The sequence below is a fragment of the Ovis aries genome, chromosome 4, assembly GCF_016772045.2.
Source record: "Ovis aries strain OAR_USU_Benz2616 breed Rambouillet chromosome 4, ARS-UI_Ramb_v3.0, whole genome shotgun sequence".
Classification (NCBI taxonomy): Eukaryota; Metazoa; Chordata; class Mammalia; order Artiodactyla; family Bovidae; genus Ovis; species Ovis aries.
This window is the reverse complement of record NC_056057.1, coordinates 9,276,653-9,303,724: the sequence shown is the minus strand read 5'-3', so window position 1 is coordinate 9,303,724 and position 27,072 is coordinate 9,276,653. Positions and strand designations below refer to the sequence as shown.

General features: G+C 40.8%; 1 protein-coding gene across 3 annotated transcripts in view; it reads right to left on the bottom strand.

Annotated features, from left to right (window-relative positions):
* Positions 1-27,072, bottom strand: part of CDK14 (cyclin dependent kinase 14) — a 677,451-nt gene that overhangs the window by 90,637 nt on the left and 559,742 nt on the right. For all 3 annotated transcript variants that reach the window (XM_015095181.4, XM_042248369.2, XM_004007703.5), the window contains 2 exons: positions 17,019-17,158; positions 9,677-9,820 (listed from right to left, as the gene is read on the bottom strand). In XM_015095181.4, coding sequence (XP_014950667.1) covers positions 9,705-9,820; positions 17,019-17,158 — 256 coding nt within the window. In that variant the 3' untranslated portion in view covers positions 9,677-9,704. The remainder of the gene's footprint in view (positions 1-9,676; positions 9,821-17,018; positions 17,159-27,072) is intronic.

Genomic DNA, 27,072 nt, shown 5'->3' with positions numbered 1-27,072 from the left:
AAATGATCTTCACAGTCACTCCCAAGGCAGGAATGGAGGGGAAAAAAAAAAAAAAAAAGGAAACGCAAGTGAGAGAATGAGGGAGTCGGCAAGCGGCTGCCTCTGCAGCTACCTAATGAGAATACTTTAAGTCTCTGAGGCAGCTGAAACACTGAAAAACTGGTGGGAAAATTAGGACACAACTGAATGCCTGGCTCTGTAATTACTGATTTCTTTCCATCCTGAGATCATTTTGAGAGCAACACCTATGAGATGTGCCAATTTCTAAAGAACACAAGAACGCCCTACCTTACACTGAGAAAATAGATGTGTTTCTCCTGCCACTATCAATATGCAATTCTCATAATCCCATTCTGTCAGACAGCCTCCTTTGCAGAATTAATCATGTGCTATAAGCTCGTTAAACGTGCATCTGTAAACTAAGGGTGATTATCGTGTTGGCCACGGTGAAGAAAGGACCTCACTTTTTTCTTCCCCAGGCATATTTTAAATGTTGCCACCATTTAGAGGGGTGTTGATTTTCACATGTTTACATAAAAACAAATAGGTGTGGTGAAGGTTGGCACTGGGTTCCGGGAGGCTTTAAGACTGACAACGTTGGATAATCTGGACATTCTTGATTTTAAAGGGAGGTAAAATAATGTTTTTTTCTTTCCAGATTTTTCTTCCCTGTGCATAATCAGTTTATTAAGTGGGTTCCCAACCCACAGAGTAACCCAATTACTTTGGGAAAAAAGATCCACTATGTGGGTCTTTGGTAATGTATCATAATTCTAGAGATCTTGACATGAAGTAGATTTGTTGACCGAGGAATGATACAATATAATTACATGTTATCATTACACCATTTACTTAATAATGTAAAATAAATACTGTACATGATTTAATTGTACATGATAATCAAACATCTTTCCCCATTTATAACAATTAGGCCAATAGCCCCATTTACAGTAATTATTATATGTAATTGAGGGCATTTTACTAATTACATTGAAAATGATAATCCAGAGCAATTAAAAATCCAAGGGCACTATACATAATGCAAACTACATTAAAAGAATGGTGATAATTTAAAGGAAAAAAATTCAGCCAAGTATGGAAGTTAACAGCACAGTATTTGACTCCATGCTTGGCATACCAGGTAGTATTTATTCTGAGATAAATTTCCATAGATGTCTCAAACTTCTGCATTGTTTTTGTTCTAGAACTTGTGCACTGTTTTATCAGCTGGAGGAGTTATCCTTTGTTTAATCTATGACGTTATCCTAACAATTCTAGGACTGTTGACAAATTATTCCATTTGGCTGGGTGAGTGTACAGAGCATATGTGTTGTGTGTGTGTGTGTGTGTGTGTGTGTGTGTGTGGTAGAGGAGACAGCTATCCTAAATTCCAAAGAAGACCCGCTACATTATTCATTTGCACAGCCAATTTGATGTTCTTAAAAGCTTTATTCGTTGAAGCATCTCAGAGTTTTGCAAACATTTTGTTAAATATATTTGTAATAATTTAGCTAAAATGTTTAACTTTGTAAGACTTGAAATCCATTCAAGTTGTGGTTTTCATCGCATTGGCTATCTGTCTAGAATTTTAATGCGTCTAAGGACCGAATCCCTGGCTTTTGTCCCAGGGCCCCAGTGTCTATCCCTTCTCAATCCCACTCCCATTTCTTCCCAGACAAAGCTCGTCTAGGAGGAGTATCTCAAGAGTGGTGAGCATTTGGGGACAATGGCAATAGTTTCAAGCTTTTTTTTTTTTTTGCCTTCCCTTCTCGGCACTGTCATTTAGACATTGTCCTCCACGCGTTCAAATGTCATCCCAGACCATCAGCCCACTTCAACTCAAACAGCCTCCTTTTATGCTCAGACACTTCTTAGAGCATCTGCAGACCACAAAGACTGTCTAGTGGGACTCAGCTGCTCTACTAGTATTAATAATACAATACAGTGCATTTAGGGCACAGACAGGTCCCTCTGTATCCCAAACTCCTAAGAATCAACATTAAATGAAGGGGAAAAACAGAGCACCTGAACTGATTATAACTCCTTGTTCTATGTGACAGTTAACTTCATAATAGTTTGGCCAAGCAGTCTAACAGAGATCTTGCTAGTAGCCTTATCGCATCTTGTGCCCACTATTTATAAGAAAACTTCGCTCATATTATGCTGCTGGCTAAATAGTCCCTAAGAAATTAATTTAGGTTTTAAAAAGAACAGAAGACGCAAACTGCAGTGCTATTCTCACCACACCCCCCCTTACCCATCCCCCCAGTCCTCAATTTGAAAGCTCATCTGACCTGGAAACACTGAATCACAAAAACAGAGTCAAGTTTTGAGCCTCCATGGGCTGATGAACCAATTTGTGGAGCATCAGACCAGTTTCTTCTCTTTTAGCCCTTTCGCATTTAAAAACTCGCAGTCAGAGAAAGGAAAGCGAAAAGCAGAAGCCAAAACTCCTGTATTTTTAATGTAAGAAATATTCACTCTGAATTCTCTGTGTTTAAGAAAAACAAGGAAATGTTTAGAGGTAATGGAGGATCACGTGAAGAATAACTGGTTTAGAAAAGCAATGCGGACGTGTACACATCTGCGTATCTGCGTGAGAAAAAGGCGAGAGAATGAATATGATACAGCAAACGGAGTAAAACGCAAACATCTGGGGGAAGCGGGTGATGGGTATCAGGCATTCTTTGTACTACTACTCCTGCAACTTTTCTGTAACTCTGAAAACATGTCAATACAGAGAAAAATGTATCCTTTAAAACATGCACTCTGGATGCACGAAGCACGATGCATTAAAGGTTCTTTTGAGTCTGCTTTGTGACAATCCCAGGACATAATTAAGCAGACTAGATAGCAGAGGACTTTGGTGAGCCCATTCACAAAGCTGATGGAGCGTCGGGTACAGATCAGAGGTGAGCCAAAGGGAGAGAGGAGTGGAGAGGCAGAGAAAGGAGGAGAAAAGAGAAGAGAACAGACAAGTATCTGCAGATACCCCTTAGCCTGCTATTTTGCATCAGGGTTCAGAGGAGGCAATAGACTCGCTAGGGTAGAGGAGAAAGTAAGGAAAGAAAGGCGGAGTTGGGATGGGGAAAATAAACCACATCCCAGCCTTTTCCCAATCTAGTGTTCACAAGCGCAGTCTGCATCTGTGGTTTGAAGCACTATCGATTTCCTGAATAAGAGTCCTTAATCTGCAGCAGTGAGGAGGTAAAGACAAAAACCAGGGATTCTTTCAAATGAAACCTGAGGGGAAGACTCAGGCTTGTTTCCCCCTCTGCCTGTTATTTCCACAACTATTGACACAACAGAGATACAAATGTAGTTGTTTGATAGGAAAAAAATTTGCAGAGTCATGCAGACAAGAACAGTTCTTGCAGGGGAAAAAAAAAAAATCATAAATCTTCCTGCTACTGAAAGAAAACGAGATCCAACACTTGAATTTCTTATACTGTGATAAGTACTGCTGCTGCTGCTGCTGCTGCTGCTAAGTTGCTTCAGTCGTGTCAGACTCTGTGCGACCCCATAGACGGCAGCCCACCAGGCTCCCCCATCCCTGGGATTCTCCAGGCAAGCACACTGGAGTGGGTTGCCATTTCCTTCTCCAATGCATGAAAGTGAAAAGTGAAAGTGAAGTCCTAATGGGTGTTATCTCCTTTTGTGTCTATCGCTAAGAAAATGCAACATGGCTTAATAAGACCTTTAGTCAAAAATATCATACGCGAGACTTCCCTGGTGGTCTGGTACGTAAGAATCTGCCTTGCGATGCAGGGGACATGGGTTTGATCCCTGGCTGGGGAACTAAGATCCCGCATACCATGGAGCAACTAAACCTACGCACCACAACTAGAGAGTCCCTGAACCACAAGGAAAAGGTCTCACACAACACGACGAAGATTCCTGCATGCCACCACTAAGACCCCATGCAGCCAAATCAGTCAATCAATTGATTAAGAAATCACACATTGAGGGCATTTTGACTCCATTAAAACTGGAGTTTCCCTCTATTTTGTTATCATTCACTAAGTCACATCCGACTCTTTGTGACCCCGTGGACTGCAGCACGCCAGGCTTCCCTGTCCTTCACTTTCTCCTGGAGTTTGCTCAAACTTGTCTGATTTTACCCTTGATAGAGTACAGACCAGGCCAAGCGCCTTCTGGCTATACCTTTCCTAGAAGGTTCAGAGGTTGCCAAGCCCAGAGTCCTCTTCTGAGGGGCTGTTTCAGGACTGGCTGGCCACCCATCAGCTGACCGGACCTGCTCAACAGCCATGCTCTCCCTCCGTGATGACGGTGACACCAAGCAGAGCGGCTCTGGAGGAGGGTTTGAATCCGAAGGAAAGAGTTCGGCAGCAGGCTACCCCAGCCACAGAGAGACAAGGAGAAGCGAGGTGTATGAAGAAGCAGATGGGTCAGCAGAAGCCATGCGGTGCAGAGGAGATTAAAGCACCGTTAGTCAATGCAGAGACACAAGAGGTCACAGGCTGGCGGAGAGCGAGGGGGCCGTTTCTCCAGGAGTGGGTACCAGCGTTGAGAGGGTGGTTGAGTTTGATGGCAGACAAACCACAGCTCCTGTCAGATCCTGACAGACATTCCGTCTCTTGTGAGGTCTGCCCATGCAGCTTCTCAGACTGTCCCCCTGTTCTTCCTTACTTTCCCACACAATCTCCACCAAGACCACAGTCAACCGAGGAAACCTCACCACGCTTACTTCCCTCAGAGGATCCTCACCCATGCTTCTTCTTGGGGGCTCCTGTCCCCGACACGGAACGGGTCACCCCATCATTCACCTCTGTCCCTCTCTGTCACCCAACTTCTTCCTCCCCTGAGTGTTTCTCTTTTTCAAACATTCTGAGCTCCTCTGAAGTCATTATGTTCTAGAACGGAAATATAATTTTACTGAGTGAATTCAGTTTAATTTCCCTGGTTCCTCTTTGCAAAAGCAGGCGGGAGGCATGCCCTTCACCAGTGCTGGGCAGCAGAACCTTCTGTGATGCTGAAAAGGTCCTCTCTCTGCCCTGTCCAATACGGCGGCCCCTGGTCGTGGGTGGGTAATGGGTACTTGAAATGTGGTACTGCTTCTGGGAGTACAGAGTTGTAATTTAGTTTAATTTTAATTAATTAAAAATAAACTTCAGATAGATAGGTGCCTAGTGGTTACCTTGTTGGACAGCACAACTTTTATTAATAAAGCACAACTTACTAATCTTCCTTTAAAAAAAAGAAGGGAAAGGAAGGGATAGGTTTTCCCATTTTGTCTTTATCCAGTCCTGACCCAAATAAGTTAATTACTTTACTTTATTAATGTATAATTCTTAAACATTTACTGAAGAGGTCATAAGCTGTGGTTCAAAGGTTACCTGCATCAGCATTCTTTGGGGTTCTAAAAGGAAGATTCACATACCCCAGGAACCTAGATTTTTAAAAACTCACTAGGGAAGACATCCCTGGTAGCACCAGCGGATAAGGATCCCCCTGCTAATGCAGGGGCCACTGATCTGGGAAGATCACACACGCCACGGGGCAACGGAGCCTGTGTGGCCCAACTATGGAGCCGGTGCACCCTGAGCACCCACAGCCCACGTTCTGCAACAAGAGGAGCCCCCACAGCGACAGCCATGCACCACAGAGAAGAGCAGCCCCTGACCACCGAGACTACAGGAAGTCCCCAAGCAGCAAGGAAGACCCAGTGCAGCCTAAAGTAAATAAACAAACAAGCAAACAAATCAGCTGGATGTTCAGACAGCGATGCCAAAGAGTCTTAAGTACCAACGCATTATACATTTTGTCTGGAGTTTGGTTAAAAAAAAAAAAAATCCTTGTCTTATTTAATCAAAATTTTTGAGCAATTTCTGCATCCTACTGTTTACCTGGCAGCCTACTTTAGGAAATTACTGCTTGATGACTGAATCAAACAGAAAAAGTCTACTACATTTTTTCTTCCATTTTCATTTCATACTTACATCACGTTGATTAGCAAAGATATATCCTAGAAGCAAGGAGAGCATCACCAAAATCTGTGTGCAGTTAATTCTTGCACCTGAACCAAATACAGCTTTTTCATGCACCAGACAGACATTTATATATTTATTATGAATTTAATAGGGTTTGAAGACCAGTGGATTCATTGAAAAGAGATGTTCCATAATGAGCATAGACTACTTCAGGAAAATTATAAAACGTCTGTCTAAAAGATCAGAGACCATTCTTATCCCTCGTATTCGGCAAAGGGAGAACAGACAGAGTGACTATGTACGTCCTGTCTCAATTTAGAATGACTGGAAAATTGAGCTCAGCATGGGGTGTATTTGGTATTGCTGTGCACAAATATAAGTGATACTAATGGGTGTGATATTCAATATAGTTTCTAGTTTTTCCCTTGGGGAACATGTCTATGCACATTTAAGGCGCTCTCAGACTTTAAGAAAATCCTGTCCTTCCATGCAGATAAAAAGATGGGGACAACCTATGTAATCTGTGGTCTATGCACATCTTTAGAGGATAACAAACTGTAGGAAGCACAGGATTTTGAGCATCCATTGCCTCCTATCCCATTTTTAAACTTTGGGGCATGTGGTTTTCTTTTCATTTCATTTGGTTACAAGACTCTGAAGCCAAAATTGCTTTCCACTGCAAAGAAAAATGCTCCTCATTAGCTTTTCCAATAAGGCCAGTTTATGCAAATCCAGAATTATTAACTAAATGACTGAAGTGACCTTAGTATGCAAGTTTAGAAATAGTTGGGCACTGTGGTATAGGAGGAAAACTAAGGCTTGAACTCCTACTGTCCATCACTTCAAAATCAGAAGTGATACAACGCCTTTTCCATATTTACCTCTGTCTAACTCCCCAAAGAAAGGTAGTTAAAATGCTAGATTACAGTCTGAGCCTCTGTGAGCCCTCAATCTCTTCCCTCTTCCTCTTTTTCCCAATCTCTCTAAGGTTTATAAAGAATTGGGACATTTCAGGAAAATTTAAGATGCCACAGCTTGCTCTAAACAATTAGTTCATCAACATCAAAATCTAGGGAAATATATATTTTCCTTACAAATATCCTTATTTATGTAGACTTTTGACTCTATAATGTCTGCAATATAGACATTGATATTCAGCTATTGATCAGAATCAGCTCCTCTATGCAGGATGTCTCAGGCCAATATAGAGGCTATGTTATTTAATCTCTAAGATAAACCCATTTGATTAATGCAAAACCCTACAAAGGCAAAAAATTAAAGTGATATCTTTTTTTTTTTTTTTTGCTGAGAAAACTCTTAAAATCCAACTTCCATGCGGCTTTTCTGAGAAAAAAACATTAGATGTTTCCTCAATATAATGTTGAATCAAACTGAGGCATTTGGATTTCAAAGAAAACAACAAAGACGATAATAATATTAAAGCTTTAAAAGTTGATGTGAAAAAGACAAAATTCACAGAGAACATATTTGTAGTATTATTAGATAATTCTAGAAGAGATTCTAGATATATTCTGGAATCTAGTTAAAAAAACATACTACAAAGAAAAATCATCTTTGTAATGGCTTTTGAATACCGATGACTAGTTCTGAACAGCTCTTCAAAATCCTTTTTTGCTTAGCAATTTTTCATGTGTTTCTTTTTTTTTTTAGTTTTTTATTTTTTAAATTTTAAAATCTTTAATTCTTACATGCGTTCCCAAACATGAACCCCCCTCCCACCTCCCTCCCCACAATATCTCTCTGGGTCATCCCCATGCACCCTGCGTCAGACATGGACTGGCGATTCAATTCTTACATGATAGTATACATGTTAGAATGCCATTCTCCCAAATCATCCCACCCTCTCCCTCTCCTTCTGAGTCCAAAAGTCCGTTATACACATCTGTGTCTTTTTTCCTGTCTTGCATACAGGGTCGTCATTGCCATCTTCCTAAATTCCATATATATGTCAATTTTTGAGACCTTATGGAGAACACTTGTGTCCAGTGAGCCTGATTTAATTTATATGGAAAAGCTGACCTAAAGCACGTTCTAGCAGTTTTGACTGGCCAGGCTCAGCTCAGAGAGACCTCCAAAGGGCACAGAAAGGATACAGCCTTGAGATGGAAATTCAGGCTTGAGAGTGTGTGTGTGTCTGTGTTTCTGTGTGTGTGTGTGTGTGTGTGTGTGTGTGTGTGTGTGTGTGTGTACAAGGCAATAGCACAAATGAAGTTCACTTTTTGTTTTGCCCTACTGAATTAAGGGGTTTATAAAGCCAGGGGCTCTCATTATGGTAATGCAGGTTAAATACTTTAAAAAGCATCTGCTGTAACCCTCATGAATTAAAATCATTCTCAGAACCAGCAGATAACTGGTCAAAAACGCAGCCCCACGCTTTGTCTGACCAATTGAAGAGAGACTGTAAATGCTGTTGGGCAAATAAAGCTATGCTTCTTGGTAGCTTTTTATCCAATATAGAGAAATAACCAGAAGAAGGAAGAATCTTACTCTTATGAATGAAATGGCAAGTCTACTAGTAATACTTCCTGACTGGCATTTATACACCATCTTTTATCAATCTGGGAATCTACTCTCCAATCATTCATAAATCACCACCGAACTCCTGAGAGGCCAAAACTGACCCCCACATTCATTGAGTCCCCAAAACCTGAGTTCACTGGTATAGTCTAGTCACCCAGTAGACAATGTGGGCAATTAATGTTCTGATAGTTCAGCCTGTTAATATATTCCAAATTAAGAGTGAGAGGAAGAAAGAGGAGCTCCTGCAATACTGTCTGTATCTTTGGATTCACTGGAACATTTAGTGACTGAGCAGTGACATGAGCAAGTAACATACGAGCCAGCAAATAAAAAGCTTTCCCCACAAAAAAGCTGGTTCTCTATTCATTTCAGAATTATGTTGCATTAAACAAAAAGGTATATATCAGCATAAACCTTGGAATAACCCAGACATTCCCAACTGGCAATAAAGACACAGCCTTTTCAGAGGTTGCCTATGCTTGTTTCTGTAATGCCTATGTGATAACCACTGGGACAGTCTGATGCCTAGAGATTGTCTCGCTTAGGTTCTACTTTCCATCTGCAGAAGAGCAAAGGTCAAAGTCAGAAAGCAGGAAAAGAAAAGGTTCGCCATGATAAGGATTGTACCAGGGGCCACGCAGGAATCAGAAGGGAGTGGAGTGACCCAAATGGCCACTAAGCAAACCTAGGGAGCCCATGTCCTTTTCAAAGGAGGTAGACAGTTCAGCTATACACACAAACTTCTGGCAGGAATGTGAGTGCAATATTGCTAGAGTTGCTGATTTTTTAAGAAAAGCCAGAAATCTAGACATTGCATAAAATTACCTAATTTTAAAATGAGAGCAACCAAGGGGAAAAAAAATTGCATGGGCCACACACAGTAAGTCTGTGACTTAGATATCCTCCAAGATTAACCATTTCTAACCTCAGTGAAGAATGTGTGAGTAGGGAAATGATTTGCTTATGACTAAAATGGTTTGCCTATGCCTATATAAATAAAATACTATTTTGGTCAGAATCCAGAAGGTGTCTAAAAATATGGAAATGAGTCCAACTTGTAATGAAGGCCATAACGAACATAAAAGAGTCACCAGATAGAAAAAAATAAATCTGAAACATTTCATTTGAAAGATCGATCTGGTGTCTTTTCACAATTATTTTCCAAGTAGAGTTGATCATCCTACCTGTGCTCTCTTGAGAATGCTCTGCACATCAGTGCTTGCTATTTGATAGACTTTTGCCGTAACTATTGTTTTTCCCAAAGGTCCTCATGCTTTCTCCGGCTTCCGGTTGCAGTCTTACATTGGGGACGGTAAAAATAGAAGACACTGTGGACAGAATAAAAAGTTTCCATTTATATATTTACAATCTTCTCTTTCAAAAAGTCAGGTAGAAATGCAATGCTGGACGTCCAGTACATGAAACAAAATGTATACATTGGTCTTTGAAACTGGCAAGCTGTCACAGCCACACACAAACACACAGACTTACACACACGTATGACAGGACAGTCTGACTTCCTCTCCAAAGTGCAGCTCAGTTCATCTCTCATATTTCTCTGATCTAGAACAATTAGCTTGAACTTGGAAGTGAAATATGTTGCCCTTTCTTTCTGCCGTTCTTCCATTCATTGTTTGGAGAAGCATCTATTGAGCCCCATACTGTTTGAGGCTTTCAGAATCCTGTAGTGTATAAATCAGAAGGAAAAGAAACTCTGTGTTTGTAGACTTCATTTAGGGGAAAAAGATGATGCTTAGGAAGCATCACTATGAACAAAGCTAGTGGAGGTGATGGAATTCCAGTGGAGCTATTTCAAATCCTGAAAGATGATGCTGTGAAAGTGCTGCACTCAATATGCCAGCAACTTTGGAAAACTCAGCAGTGGCCACAGGACTGGAAAAGGTCAGTTTTCATTCCAATCTCAAAGAAAGGCAATGCCAAAGAATGCTCAAACTACCGCACAATTGCACTCATCTCACTTGCTAGTAAAGTAATGCTCAAAATTTTCCAAGCCAGGCTTCAACAGTATGTGAACTGTGAACTTCCAGATGTTCAAGTTGGATTTAGAAAAGGCAGAGGAACCAGAGATCAAATTGCCAACATTCGCTAAATCATTGAAAAAGAAAGAGAGTTCCAGAAAAATATCTACTTCTGCCTTACTGATGATGCCAAAGTCTTTGATTGTATGGACCAACAACAAACTCTGGAAAATTCTTAAAGAGATGGGAATACCAGACCACCTGACCTGCCTCTTGAGAAATCTGTATGCAGGTTAGGAAGCAACACTTAGAACTGGACATGGAACAACAGACTGGTTCCAAATCGGGAAAGGAGTATGTCAAGGCTGTATATTGTCACCCTCCTTATTTAACTTATATGTATCATGAGAAATGCTGGGCTGGATGAAGCACAAGCTGGAATCAAGATTGATTCCAGGGAGAAATATCAATAACCTCATGCAGATGATACTACCCTTATGGCAGAAAGTGAAGAAGAATTAAAGAACCTCTTGATTAAAGTGAAAGAGGAGAGTGAAAAAGTTGGCTTAAAACTCAACATTCAGAAAACTAAGATCATGATATCTGGTCCCATTACTTCATGGGAAATAGATGGGAAAACAGTGCAAACAGTGGCAGACTTTATTTTCCTGGGCTCCAAAATCACTGCAGATGGTGACTGTAGCCATGAAATTAAAAGACACTTGCTCCTGGGAAAAAAAGTTATGACCAATCTAGACAGCATATTAAAAAGCAGAGATACTACTTTGCCAACAAAGGTCCATCTAGTCAAAGCTATGGTTTTTCCAGTAGTCATGCATGGATGTGAGAGTTGGACTATAAGGAAAGCTGAGCACCGAAGAATTGATGTTTTTGAACTATGGTGTTGGAGAAGACTCTTGAGAGTTCCTTGGACTGCAGGAGATCCAACCAGTCCATCCTAAAGGAGATCAGTCCTGGGTATTCACTGGAAGGACTCATTTGAAGCTGAAACTCCAATACTTTGGCCATCTGATGTGAAGAGCTGATTCATTGAAAAGACCCTGGTGCTGGTAAAGATTGAAGGCAGGAGGAGAAGGGGACAACAGAGGCTGAAATGGTTGGATGGCATCACTGACTCAATGGACATGAATTTGAGTAAAGTTCGGGAGTTGGCAATGGATAGGGAGGCCTGGCGTGCTACAATCCATGGGGGTCACAAGGAGTCGGACATGACTGAGCGACTGATCTGAACTGAAATGATGATAAATACTCAGACAAATAAATCAACTAGTTCTAAGTGTTATGAAGAAAAAGAAAGCAGGGGCAAGAAACAGGAAGTGCTGGAGTGGAACAGGTCAGTGAAAGCTTCCCAGGAAAGGTACCTTTGAGCAGGGACCCAAACAAGGTGAGAGGGCAAGTCATAGAAAAATCTAGAGGAAGATCAAGGATGAACTGAAGAAAAAGCAAACATCAAAGCCTTTCTAAGGAGAAGCAGGCAAGGAAATGGCAATCCACTCCAGTACTATTGCCTGGAAAATCCCATGGACAGAGGAGCTTGGTAGGCTACAGTCCATGGGGTTGCAAAGAGTCAGACACGACTGAACGACTTCACTACTATAAAAATGCAGGTGAAAGACGATGGCAGGTGGCATGGGGTGGGTGATGGCAGGGGAGAAGTTAGGATGGTCTACTGGTCTACTTTGAAGGTATGCTAACGGGGTCTACAGAAGAACTTGGTTTGGGTGTACCAAAAGAAGAATCAAGGGTAACTTCCAACAAGTGGAAGAATGACATTGCCATTTATGAACAGAGTAAAGACTATAAAACGAGCAAGTCTGGGGGAAAAGATAAGGAGTTCAGTTTTGGTAATATGAAGCTGGAGATGCCTGCTAGACATCCAAATGGAGATGTTAAGTAGGAGCGCGATATGCAAGTCTGGAATCAAGGAAGATGGGCCTGGAGATTAAAATTTGGAAGCTGTCAGTATACACAGATGATATCTAAATCATGAGATTAAATGAGATCATCTGGGCTCTTGGGAGTGTATGCAGATAGGAAGATCTGAGGATTAAGCCCCAGGGCATTCCAAGAGTGAGAGGTCTGGCAGATGAAAAATCTGCAAAGGAGTATGAAAAGAAATGTTTAGCGGAGTGAAAGGAAAACGTCCTGTCCTGGAAACCAAGTGAAGGAAATATTACCAGGAGGAGATGGTGGTCAATTGTGAATTACGCTGATGGGTCAAGATGAAGGCCAAAGATCCATGGATAGAGCCTGAAACCGACAGCTATCGCATTTTGGGTGCGAAAGTTTGGAGCAAAAGGATTTAAGAGAAAATGGAAGTCTAGGAACTGGAGCAGCGAATATATTTGAGCAGGGTGAGTTTTATTTTTAAAAAAGATGGCATGGAGATCCATTCATGGCCTGATGTTGTTTTAGGATAATATATAGGACACATGTAGGAACAGGGCAGAAACCCTACCAACAGAAGAGCTGGAAAGGTCCTCAGGGATCACTGTGTCTCTAAACGGGAAGCCAGAAACCCACAGAGACTAAGGCGCTTGTCCAGAGTTGCCTGGCTAGTTAATAGTGGAGCTGAAGCTATAAAGCTGGAGTCCAGGCGGTCTGATTCGCAGCTCAGTGCTCCTCGTACTGCACCAATTTGTTGGCCTTCTTTTACTGTAGATCTGAGCTTTGTGAATTAGCAAATGAATGTAATAAAATCAAGGACTCTGAGCTATGAAGTGTATTTTGTTCATTTACTTTGACAAGGGTAGTTCAGCTTCAATAATTTATGTAACTTGATAGTATACACAGGAGAATGCCCTGTGGTGTATTTGGGGAAAGTAATGAATTTCTTCTAAATCAGCCCTCGATTTACTTCCCTGCAATTAAATCTTTGTGAAGAAGTGGGGCAAGGCTGTTGGGGTTTGGGGATAGAGGGAGAATGACAGGGTGCCACTAGAATTAGCCAGCTTTAACCGTCAGATCCCCAGGTAACTGTACCATAATTCTTGCTTGATGAATTTATAATTCCTTCTTCAGTGGCACACTAATATATTACTTCTAAATTTTGGTATTATGTAAACTGGTGAGGTTTTAAGGACTAGCACAATAAAGATATTATATTGTTATACGTTCTTCCAAAGCAAATAACAGTCTGGCATCAGCATATAACTTCGTTTTTATAAGAATTCATGGAATGACTGCAGGGCTCTGTGTAACCAAGGTTCTAATAACATTTGATTCTCATCCCGAAAGGTCTGCTACATTAAAAGTAGGCCAAGAAGGTTGGAGACCACTTTGAATTTACTTTTGTTACAATCTTCTTCTCTTCACCTGGGTTTGCTTTCTGCTTGCGTAAGTGTTTTCTCTCTGTGGACATTCTTTTCTTTAAAACAAAACAAAAAAAAGGCATGACCTATCTTTAAGAATGTGATGCTGTGGACTTAATTGTATCCCTCCAAAATTCAAATCCTGGAGTCCCAATATGATAAGCTTTTAGAGATGAAGTCTTTGGGTAGAAATTAGGGTTAGACGCAGTCACGAGAGTGTGGCCCTTAGCATGAGATTAGTGGCTTATAAGAAAAGGAAGAGAGAGAGATGTCCTGCCATGTGATAAGGGAGGCAGCTGTCTTATCGGGGACCTTGATTTTGCAAACACCTTGATCTTGAACTTCTAGCCTTCATAAATGTGAGAAATAAATATTTATTGTTTAAGCCCCAGTCTATGTTATGTTGTTATTGCAGCCTGAGCAGATATGTATTAAAGTGAGGCTCCTAAAACTGATCAGTCTAAACCATGACTTGGTTGCTAAGACAATCCATTTACTGGTTCTGCAGTACTTCTTTTCAGATGGCCCTCTTTCCAAATCTCCTTGAAAAGGAGGGTATGAGGCTATGAAGATATGAGGATACTGGCACTGCTGCTGCTGCTGCCATTTGCCAGGTGGTGAACTTTTACAAGACTCCACATTAACATAAAACTTAATTTTAAGAATTTCAAGAACTTCTAAATACAGTCTGCGGAATATTAACCTAGATAACAGTCACCAAAACCAGTCATTTCACCTAAAAAGAAACTAGTTCCCAAAGTCTCCAGAGCCTAGAAATTCTTTGTTTTGTAAACATGTTTACAAGGACGACCACGTTGTTCGAGATGGAAATGACTGCGGTATTTAAGACCGGGATTGTCCTTTCTTGCGACTGGATTTATGCTTCATAATGATTATCTACTAGACACAGAAATAGCATTTCTGTAACTCAAAATTGTTACCGGAGGCATTTAGCAGAATCTTGCTTGAAAAATATAATGATTTTTCATCTTTATTCTCCCCCCTTCAAAAGGTTTCACTGCCCCTGATGTTTAACGTTATGCAAAGGCGTGTTTCTGCCAATGAATATCGCCTTATGGTTATGCTTCTGCAAATAGCCTGCTGTGAGCTGATAAAGGGATTAATGCAGCCAAAATTCTTAATCTGTGAAATTACAAATTAAATTCTCATATTAAAAATACCACCCTGAGGTATTTTTTGTGGTTTTAATTCCCCTCTGGTGTTCTGCATACATTGTGCTTGTTAATGACAGGGACAAGGCTGTCTCCGTTGGCAGCCTGCTGCCGAGTGATAATGTGGAGGCATTTACTTACTGATAGAAACTGGATTTAACCACCGGCTGATAAACTAAGTGGCAAGTGGGTAATAAGTCCATATTAACAAAAAAGTACTACTACAGAATTCAGAATTCATAGACCATCAAAATCCTGGCTTAAACTCAATCATCGAGTCAGATGGGATTGAGATGTCACCAAGGAGGAGTGCTATCACGTTACAAGTTACTCTAAAGGGAAAAACAAACCATGTGTTCGAGTTCGATGAGCCATCAACTCATCAGTTTTTTTTCAGTATGGGAAGATGCGTCACCATCTTCCTATACTGATTATTTTTCTACAGGGATTTCATCTTTAATTTTTTTTATGGGGATAGCAGTAGTAATGATTGATAGGTAGACTACTGGCCAGTATGAAGTATCAGATAATATGGACTTGGACTATATAAACTACTGAAGAAGATTTCCAGTACAGGGCAGTAGTGGGTTAATACAGCTAGAGTCACTTAAGAGTTAAAAAAAAAAAAGTAATTAGAATTCAATGTGAGATATCAGAAAAGATTTAGCGTAGGAACACTCTCGAGTTGTTACTTGGGATTTGGTTGCCAAATAAAAGGTTACTGTTGTCAAGGAGATTCCAGTGCTATCACTGGGGGAAGTCTAAAGTCTAAGAGAATAAAGACAGAACTTTTATGTATGGTGCGTGCGTGCGTGCTAAGTTGCTTCAGGCATGTCTGACTCTTTGTGACTCTATGGACCATAGCCCACCAGGCTCCTCTGTCCATGGGATTCTCCAGGCAAGAATACTGGAGTGCGTTGCCATGCCCTCCTCCAGGGGATCTTCCCAACCCAGGGATCATCGAACCTGCATCTCTTCCATCTTCTGCACTGGCAGGCAGGTTCTTAACCACCAGTGCAACCTGGGAAGCCCATGTCCATGGTAAGTGATGTATATTCAAGGATTAATAATGATATTATAAATATCCATCCATATATGCAGTATATGAATTTTTAAGGCAGTAAGAAAAGCGTATGAGAAGAAATATCTCTCACTGGCATTTGGAAAGAATGTATCACCACTGAACAACAGTGTTCTTACTACAACAGCATTTTGCAAAATTTCACAAGAATTTTGTTTCACACTTTGGAAGAAAGATGAGATCCTCCCAGTCATAAATCCTCCCCCAAATATTTAAAATGTAATTGGAAAAGGCTGTGTAAATATGAACACTTGTAAAAACAAAACAAAAACCCACCCAGGAATGTGTTTTGTTTTAAAAGACCCAGAGAAGAACTCTGTATGAATACCAAGAGCATTTGTAGTTAAAATGAATTACATGTCTTCAGTTCTTACATGTCAATTCAGTGCATCAGCCAATTGCCAACTCTGTTCGTCAGCTCACTACATTGCAGCCCTTTTTAAGGTTATTGTTACAACCAAGACAGTCTCTGAGAATCAAACAGAAATGAATCATTTCTACTCCGTGTTCTGCAGCCAGTTAAAAAGTACTGTATGCATAAAGTACTAAATATGTAAATCATATTTTCCTTCTCCTTTATGACTGCTCAGATCATTTTTTTGGACACACACATAATCAAATACAAAGACATGCAGCTGCTGACTGCAGAGCAGAGATAGCAAAATAAGCAATCCATTTTCCTCCTGTGTCTGGTAAGCTCACAATTGAATGGCAGGATTCTACGAAATATATATGCACACTACCTCCCTTCCCCCATTCCATCGCTCTCTCTTTGTATACACACACACACACACACACACACACACACACACACACACACATATAAGTGTAATGCATATATTAATATAAACACACATAATATTACAGAAGCACAAATGGGAACCCCTCTACATGTATGTTACACATGGATGCTAAAATCATGCCCCGGCTTCAATTAGATGTTTCAAACTTGTCATACTCACTATCAGTCAGCTCCCATAGCCGTGGGGGTAGGTCACTAAAATACTCATGGCTCAAGGCAGCCTGAGCTGATAGTCTGTTCTTTGGGGAACACTGGAGGAGCTTGGAGGCCAGATCTTCTGCATGATTCACATAGCTGAGCCTGAAAACACAAGCGAAAAAGGGAGAAATCAGAACAAACAGAAAGTCCAAATAAGACATGCTGTTGTTTAGTTGCTAAGTCATGTCTGACTCTTTGGACCCCAGGGACTGCAACACACCAGGCTTCCCTGTTCTTCACTATCTCCTGGAGTTTGCTCAAACTTATGTCCATTGAGTCAGAGATGCCATGCAACCATCTCATCCTCTGTCTCCTGTGTCTCCTCCTGCCCTCAATCTTCCCCAGCATGAGGGTCTTTTCCAGTGAGTCGACTCTTGGCATCAGGTTGCCCAAGTATTGGAGTTTCAGCTTCAGCATCAGTCCTTCCAATGAATATTCAGGGTTGATTTCCTTTAAGATTGAGACATGAGGCTCACCTAATTTTTCTGGGCTTATTTATTCCCGGACAAGAAAACAAGTTAAATTGGCCTTTGAAAGTAAAAAAGAAGCAGGCTTCACAGTAGTTCTTAAAGTATCTGTTACTCTAAACCAGGTTTTACTCTTAGTATCCTCATTGACCTAACATATTTCTACTATGAGCCGAGGGTTGATGTTTTCAATACAGTAGGTCCCAAGGTGGAAAATTTCAGAACACAGTTTATCAAATAGTAGCCAGAATTTGTTCAGAGAGTCTATGTACTGCATACACACCTGGATATGTTTACAAGGAAATTAATATAAAATAACCAGGAGAATTAAAATAAATCTTCTATTAAATTCTCTAGTTACTAAAGTTACTTTTCCTTGAAGAATTTACACTTTCTTACATTGAATGAAAAATTATTGGAATAAACGCCCTTTCAAATATTAACAAGCATAATATTAATGTGCAGGTTAACAAAGGGGATGAGCTTAAACCATATGGGACTGAATCAATTCAAGTTGACCTTGAAAACAACAATAGATAGAAAATATGTGTTTCAAGATTACCAAAAAACCAGAAGAGTAAAATTTTCCATGTGGTACAACTTTCAAATGAGTAGCAGACCACACTGTCCAGCCCAGCCTTGTTTTTCCTGGAGTCTCTTTTTCACCTCTCAGAGCAATCAAACCCTGCTCGGAGAGTTAACCTAAAAGGTGATAGTTAAACTCTTCCTAACAGTGACTACTGCTTACGAGTAGCTGAACATTTGTCAAGCACATTCTTGGGCACTTTTCACAAACTCTCATATTAACTATTTGGCAAGATAACTCTGTTTCCATCTTAACATCAGGGGGAGCGAAGTGGAAGTCAGAGAAGGTAATAACTTGCCCAATTAGCAGTTTGAAAGGATTCGAATCCATCTAGAAATAGTTGACTCTAAAGTGGTTTGTATGGACCCAAACTCTCAGATCATTGCGAAAGGCTTTTACCCACAGATTCCAGAGTTTGTGCAGTAAGACGCAGTTAAGTACAGTGGCTCTGAGACAGCCAAAAGAATGTGAAGAAAAGCTGCATTTGTTGATGGGTAGTCTTTCAAAAGCCCTGACACTACAAAAATTGCAATTAACCAATAAACATTTTTCCTCAATGACCAAAAATTCTCTCCCTTCCCCTCCTCAAGCATCTCTTAAGGGCTGATTTAAAATTATTAATGGTGCGTGTGTGTGGGGAGGATGGATTAGGGGTGAGGAAGAGGAAAAGAGGTCATGAGTTTGGGAAGAGGAAGAGAAAAGGAGGAGAGCAAAGAAAAAAATTACAGTATCCAAAGATCCAGTCTAAGAGACCTTCTCTCTAAATCTTTGTAGGTACAGGTCTCACTGATGGGGGTTCAGTGTTTGGCTGTTGCCAGGGATGCTTTTAAAAAACTGATCAGTGTATTGGTTTTAAATTTCTACCTGGCAAAAAGAAACCTGTCTAAAGGAAAAGGAGGCATTCTTAAAATTCTCTGTGGTTTTTCTCTTTCTTTTAATAGGGTCCAGGACCATCCAAGTCATTCTTTCCTCTTACTAAGACTATTTTGCTAGTAAAAAATTTTCATTAATATGTTGCTGCTGCTGCTGCTAAGTCACTTCAGTCATGTCTGACTCTGTGCGACCCCATAGACGGCAGCCCACCAGGCTCACCCGTCCCTGGGATTCTCCAGGCAAGAACACTGGAGTGGGTTGCCATTTCCTTCTCCAGTGCATGACAGTGAAAAGTGAAAGTGAAGTCGCTCAGTCGTGTCCGACTCTTAGCGGCCCCAGGGACTGCAGCCCTACCAGGCTCCTCCGTCCTTAGGATTTTCCAGGCAAGAGTACTGGAGTGGGGCGCCATTGCCTTCTCTGCATTAATATGTTGCTAAATATCGAATGCAAACTTTGAGATAGGTAGACTTCACGGTAAAAACTTCACTTATATTGAATGTATAGTTTATGTGTAATCATGGTGAATAACATATTGGTATCAATTTTATACAGTTTTGATAAAACACAACAGAGCCAGACTGAGAGTAGATATGAGTTTTAGGCCTGACTCTGTTATAAGAGAGATGAACCACATTACATCTGCAGTCCTTCCAGCTTCAACAGGCCATGAATCATCCTTGCAGCATGGTTTCATTATTTTGAAGAATGATAAGTACCTAGATTTAATATAAATGCATAAATAATATTTAAGTATGATAAATTGATAATATTAATGATAAATATTTAGATTTAATGTACATACATCTAAATATAGGGAATTAATCACGAAGACATTTCCCCTTCCCCAAATAGACCAAACTTGTTAATAAAGTCCATAAAACAATAAAATGCTTATTTGTGTTATTCAGTTTATGCACAAGCATTTGAATTATCGTATAAAACTTTAATTTGGAGAGTTTGCTATCTTGTATCTCAGGAACCACTTTTTGGGCTTGCGTGGTGGCTCAGTGGTAAAGAATCCTCCTGCCAACGCAGGACACGTGGGTTGGATCCCTGGACCAGGAAGACCTCACATGCCATGCAGCAGTTAAGCCGGTGTGCCACAACCACCGAGATTGTGCTCTAAAGCCCAGAAGCTGCAACTACGGAGCCCACGAGCCACAACTGCTGAAAGCCGTGTGCCCCGGAGCAGTGCTCTGCCAATGAGACGCCACCGCAAGGAGAAACCCAGGCCGCAGCTAGGAGCCGCCCCCGCTCGCTGCAACTAGAGAAAAGCCTGCATGGCAATGAAGACCCAGCACAGCAGAAACGAGCCAGTGACCATTTCTGCTCCAGCTCGCCGCATGCACTGTCCACATCACAGCCCTCTCCACGACCAGAGCCCCTTTCTGAGACATGATACTTCTGGGATGTCTTATTTGGAAGTTTTATCCCAAGCAATAAGTTTACTTTATCAGGATGTTACAATGACTGTGTTTGTTACAATGACTGATGTTTCCGGTCACCCACTGTGATGGGAGCCAAATTTTGTTTTATATATTGTCAAGTTAGGTAATTAAAAGTTTAGCTCTCTAGCACTGTTATCTCTTCCTGGTAGTATCAGTTTTTAATCCATCTATGATGACCTTCTTTATCTTTAATAAAGTTTTCTGAGCTAACATTCTTTTTTTCTTATTAATGTAATGACCTCAGCTTTTTTGTTTGTTTAGTATTTGCTTGGTAAACCTTTTGTCACCCTCTTATTATTTCACACCTGTAATTTTAAGGTGTCTCTCATAAACATTTCATAGCTGGGTTTATCCAATTAAATAATCCCTGACTTCTAAGGAGAAAATTTAGTCCATTTATATGTCAGGATTACCTTATTGATATATTTGGAATTACTGCTACCATTTTAATCTTGCATCCCATTTTGTCCTGCTTTTATCTTTTCCCTCTTTCCCTACCTTCTTTGGATTGAGTTTTATTTATTTATTTATTTATTTTATTTTTATTTTTTCTTTATTTTACTTTACAATACTGTATTGGTTTTGCCATACATTGACTTGAATCCACCACGGGTGTACATGCGTGGATTGAGTTTTAAAATTCACCATTTTCCATCTTTTATTTTAGAAGTGATACATTCCATTTCCATCTTTTTACTAGTTACTCTTTCCTTTACTTTTGCATTTCAATATATTTATTTCAATGTTTAGAGTTGAGCAGTAAGTTTAATAATTTGTATTGCAACAAATTATTTTTCCAAAGAACTATACTTCCAGATGTTCAAGCTGGTTTTAGAAAAGGCAGAGGAACCAGAGATCAAATTGCCAACATCCGCTGGATCATCAAAAAAGCAAAAGAGTTCCAGAAAAACATTTATTTCTGCTTTACTGACTATGCCAAAGCCTTTGACTGTGTGGATCACAATAAACTGTGGAAAATTCTGAAAGAGATGGGAATACCAGACTACCTGACCTGCCTCTTAAGAAACCTATATGCGGGTCAGGAAGCAACAGTTAGAACTGGACATGGAACAACAGACTGGTTCCAAACAGGAAAAGGAGTACGTCAAGGCTGTACATTGTCACCCTGCTTACTTAATTTATATGCAGAGTACATCATGAGAAATGCTGGGCTGGAAGAAGCACAAGCTGGAATCAAGATTGCCGGGAGAAATATCAATAACCTCAGGTATGCAGATGACACCACCTTTATGGCAGAAAGTGAAGAGGAACTAAAAAGCCTCTTGATGAAAGTAAAAGAGAGTGAAAAAGTTGGCTTAAAGCTCAACATTCAGAAAATGAAGATCATGGCGTCTGGTCCCATCACTTCATGGGAAATAGATGGGGAAACAGTGGAAACAGTGTCAGACTTCATTTTGGGGGGGCTCCAAAATCACTGCAGATGGTGACTGCACCATGAAATTAAAAGACACTTCCTCCTTGGAAGAAAAGTTATGACCAACCTAGATAGCATGTTGAAAAGCAGAGACATTACTTTGCCAACAAAGGTCCATCTAGTCAAGGCTATGGTTTTTCCTGTGGTCATGTATGGATGTGAGAGTTGGACTGTGAAGAAAGCTGAGCACCGAAGAATTGATGGTTTTGAACTGTGGTGTTGGAGAAGACTCTTGAGAGTCCCTTGGACTGCAAGGAGATCCAACCAGTCCATTCTAAACGAGATCAGTCCTGGCTGTTCATTGGAAGGACTGATGCTAAAGCTGAAACTCCAGTACTTTGGCCACCTCATGCAAAGAGTTGACTCATTGGAAAATACTCTGATGCTGGGAGGGATTGGGGGCAGGAGGAGAATGAGATGGCTGGATGGCATCACTGACTCGATGGACGTGAGTCTGAGTGAACTCCGGGAGTTGGTGATGGTCAGGGAGGCCTGGTGTGCTGCGATTCATGGGGTTACAAAGGGTCGGACACAACTGAGCAACTGAACTGAACTGATAATCATACAACCCATAGAGTATATACATGATTGAACTAACATCCATATATAGCACCATTTTACCAATTACATAAGCAGACAAAATATCAAGTGTACAAATATTAAGTTATATACCTCAACAGGAATATAAAATGTTAGACATCTGCTCAATTTGTCAGCAGAAACAAATTTCTCCTTTTGTAAGAAAGACAAAAAGAAGCAAAAAAATTTATACTCTCTAATAACAATTGTAGGCAAATAATTTCCAATAAATACTGGAAAAAATTAAAGGATTTTCAGAATTTTTGATTTAGAATTATTTTAGCTAAAACAACAGATTATGTCTACCTTTAAAAAAATACTGGCTAAACTAATGGGCATATTCCATATGTCCTACATGAGACAAAAACAGTGTTTTGCCAAAAATACTTAACAAAAATACTTAACTCCTAGTTAAGACTTAACTCCTAGTCTGTTTCCAGGCCTTCTCTTTTAAGTTGCAGCCCGAAGTGCAAACATTAAATTAATTTTAAGACATTTTTGTCTGGAGACATTAAAATATGTACTTCTGTACAATGTGGACTTTACATGAACTTTACAACCAGAGATTTGTGATTTTAAAAATGGAGCTTTTCATAACAACATGAAATGAAATTTATAGAACGACATTAAAACCCTGATGATGGGAAAGACTGAAGGCAAAAGGAGAAGGGGGCAGACAGAAGATGAGATGGTTAGACAGCATTACTGACTCAAAGGACATGAATTTGAGCACACCTGGATTTAGTAAAGGACAGGGGAGCCTGGCATGCTCCTGGCAGGGGGTCGCTGAGTCAGACAGGACTTAGCAACTGGACAACAACAACAAATTAAAAAATAACATAAAATTTGATCAAAGGCCAACAAAATCTGTGGTTATACAAATCTTATGTATACTGTTTTAAATATGGCAGATACAGACATAAAAGAGCAGGCAAGTAGCCATACAGGCCCTCCTATCAAGGTCTGAAATGACTGATGGGATAAACCACAGAGGACAGTTCCTGGGATTTTAACTCTGTGTGATATTAAAAACATACAAGTATCGTGCTGGCTATTTCAGCACTTAGTCTCTCTAAAATTCTCATGTATTAATAAGATTCTGGAATGGGAATAGATTAGAAGATTTATAACCCAATACTGCATGGTTTTGGGAAATGTCAATTGATCAAAATGATAAGCATGCTTTAAATGCTGAACAGCAAAATTGTTTTGCTAAGTTTCCAAACAGGTTGATCATAATCCAAACACAGAGGCTGCAATTCTCCTAAGCTTGAGGCCTAATAAAAATGCTTATCAATGCTCGTATGAAACCTTCATTAGACTTATCATTCACCAAATCTACATGCTGGCTAACACATACAATAAACTGCGTCCAGTCTAAAGTTCCAGTTCCAAGGAAATTAAGGCATAGAGAAGTCCAGCCTTACTGACTACAGTAAGGGTCTAAGACTGGTAGTATCTATGAAGTGCAGCTGGATTTTAGAACAATGCTTCCCCATATACAAAAGGTGCATGTTTTTAAAATCTCAGCTCCACTTTTGTTTCAGAAATTTTACTGCATCTTCATATTTCACTCTGCTTTCAATTAATGGGGCTTCCCTGGTGGCTCAGACAGTAAGGAATCTGCCTGCAATGTGGGAGAGCTGGGTTTGATGCTTGGATCCGGAAGCTCCCCTGGAGGAGGGCATGGCAGCCCACTCTAATATTCTTGTCTTGGAAGTCCCATGGACAGAGGACCTGGCGGGCTATAGTCCATGGAGCTGCAGAGAGTCAGACAGGACTGAGCAGCTAATACACTTTCAATTTATGCTAAGACAACAAACATTAGAGTTCTGCCCAGACCTGTAACACGCTGATAATTCTTTAGGAAACTTCATTTTTTTTGGCCACGTCACACAGTGTATAGGATCTTATTTCCCTGACCGAGGACTGAACCCTTGCATCCTGCATTGGAAGCACAGAGTCTTAAACCTCTGGACCGCCAGGAAAGTCCCAGGAAACTTCATTTTACAAGACATAATCAGTCAACCACAGTCCAGCTAGATGGCAGTACATCACCATTCTTCAGCCAACCAAAAACCTGATGACATTTCTCCACAAAAGCAGTATTGTAAGCTGCTTCACATATTCTTACCATGTGCTAACGCCACACTTTTTAAGTTCCTCTATGCATTGAAAGAGATGGAAATATCAGACCACCTGACCTGCCTCTTGAGAAACCTATATGCAGGTCAGAAAGCAACAGTTAGAACTAGACATGGAACAACAGATTGGTTCCAAATAGGAAAAGGAGTACGTCAAGGCTGTATATTGTCACCCTGCTTATTTAACTTACACGCAGAGTACATCATTAGAAACGCTGGGCTGGAAGAAGCACAAGCTGGAATCAAGATTGCCGGGAGAAATATCAACAACCTCAGATATACAGATAACACCACCCTTATGGCAGAAAGTGAAGAGGAACTAAAAACCCTCTTGATGAAAGTGAAAGAGAGTGAAAAAGTTGGCTTAAAGCTCAACATTCAGAAAACAAAGATCATGGCATCTGGTCCCATCACTTCATGGCAAATAGATGGGGAAACAGTGGAAACAGTGTCAGACTTTATTTTGGGGGGCTCCAAAATCACTGAAGATGTTGATTACAGCCATGAAATTAAAAGACGCTTACTCCTTGGAAGGAAAGTTATGATGAACCTAGATAGCATATTGAAAAGCAGAGACATTACTTTGCCAACAAAGGTCCGTCTAGCCAAGGCTATTGTTTTCCCAGTGGTCATGTATGGATGTGAGAGTTGGACTGTGAAGAAAGCTGAGCACCAAAAAATTGATGCTTTTGAACTGTGGTATTGGAGAAGACTCTTGAGAGTTCCTTGAACTGCAGGAGATCCAACCAGTCCATCCTAAAGGAGATCAGTCCTAGGTGTTCATTGGAAGGACTCATGCTGAAGCTGAAACTCCAGTACTTTGGCCATCTTATGAGAAGAACTGACTCATTGGAAAAGACCCTGATGCTGGGAGGGGTTGGGGGCAGGAGGAGAAGGGAACGACATCGGATGAGATGGCTGGATGGCATCACCAACTCGATGGACATGAGTTTGGGTAAACTCCAGGAGTTTATATACAGGGAATGATATACAGGGAGGCCTGGCGTGCTGTGGTTCATGGGGTTGCAGAGAGTCAGACACGACTGAACAACTGAACTGAACTGGACTGATGCATTTGTTAAAGTCACACTAGTTGGATTGTCCTGTGTATGACTTCACAAGAGGTGGTCTCTTCATTTGAGCCACGTTAATTTAGGTTAAAAAAATACTCAATGGGATTATAAGAAAATAAAAAAATTTGCATATAGAATACAGAAGCGATGCAAAGGATGATGTAAGGAAATGAACATCTACTTCAATATACTAAAATTTGAAATTCTCAGTGTTTTGTGTATGAGGCTGGGAGTAATGGGCAGTGAAACGATCTTCCTGGTGAGCCCTAGCAAATCTATAATCCAGTAATGAGGCAACAGAAAGGAAGTTCCCCAAGTTTAGCTCACCCAGGTCAGAACTCTTTTTTCTTTTTAATTTAAAATTTAAATTTAATTATATTTATAATTGGAGGATACTTGCTTTACAATGTTGTGTTGGTTTCTGCCTTACATCAGCATGAATCAGCCATAGCTATGCGTAGGTCTCCTCCCTCTTGAACCTCCCACCCCATCCCAGCCCTCTAGGTTATCACAGAGCACCAGGCTGAGTTCCCTGTGCTACACAGCAACTTTCCACTAGCTGCATATATGTGTGTGTGCTAAGTCACTTCAGTTGTGCCCGACTCTTCACAACCCTATAGACCATAGCCCGCCAGGCTCCTCTGTCCATGGGATTCTCCAGGCAAGAATCCTGGAGCGGGTTGCCATGCCCTCCTCCAGGGGATCTTCCCGACTCAGGGGTCAAACCTGCGTCTCTTATGCCTACCTGACAGGCAGGTTCTTATTTGCAGGGCAGAGATAGAGACGCTGACATACCGAATGGACTCGTGGTCATGGCGGGGGAGGAGAGGGTGGGACATGCTCTCTAAGTCGTCCCTCCCTGCCTTTGCACCGCTGTGACCACAAGCCCGTTCCCTATGTCAGTGTTTCTATTCCTGCCCTGCAAATGGATTCATCAGAACCACGTTTTCGAGATTCCATATATGTGTGTTAATACACAACATTTGCTTTTCTCTTTCTTAGGCAGAGCTCTTGTAACCTGCTCTCCTGGTTTTAACTCAATCCTCCTGGGTCCTAGTTAAGCCCTCTGATGGATCTTCTGGGTGACACGGTAATGAATTTCTATAGTTCCCTTGTCTGTCTAGAGGTCATGCTATGCTCCCATCCAGAATCGCCACTGCACTCCAGAGAATAAATATGTGACCAAGCACATCACAGGATTTCCCAGTCTACAGCCAGTGGAGTTCTCTTTTGGGTAAGCTGGCTTACTGTTTTTAATACCATCAAGCACATCATAAAGGCTTCCACACTATATACCTCCACCCTTAGTTCTCCAAGTGTGTGGGGATCCTTAAGTTTCTAAATACTTGAAGTTCAAAGTGACACCTTCTCTTTACCCTCCTGCCAAACAACAACAACAAAAGACAGGAAC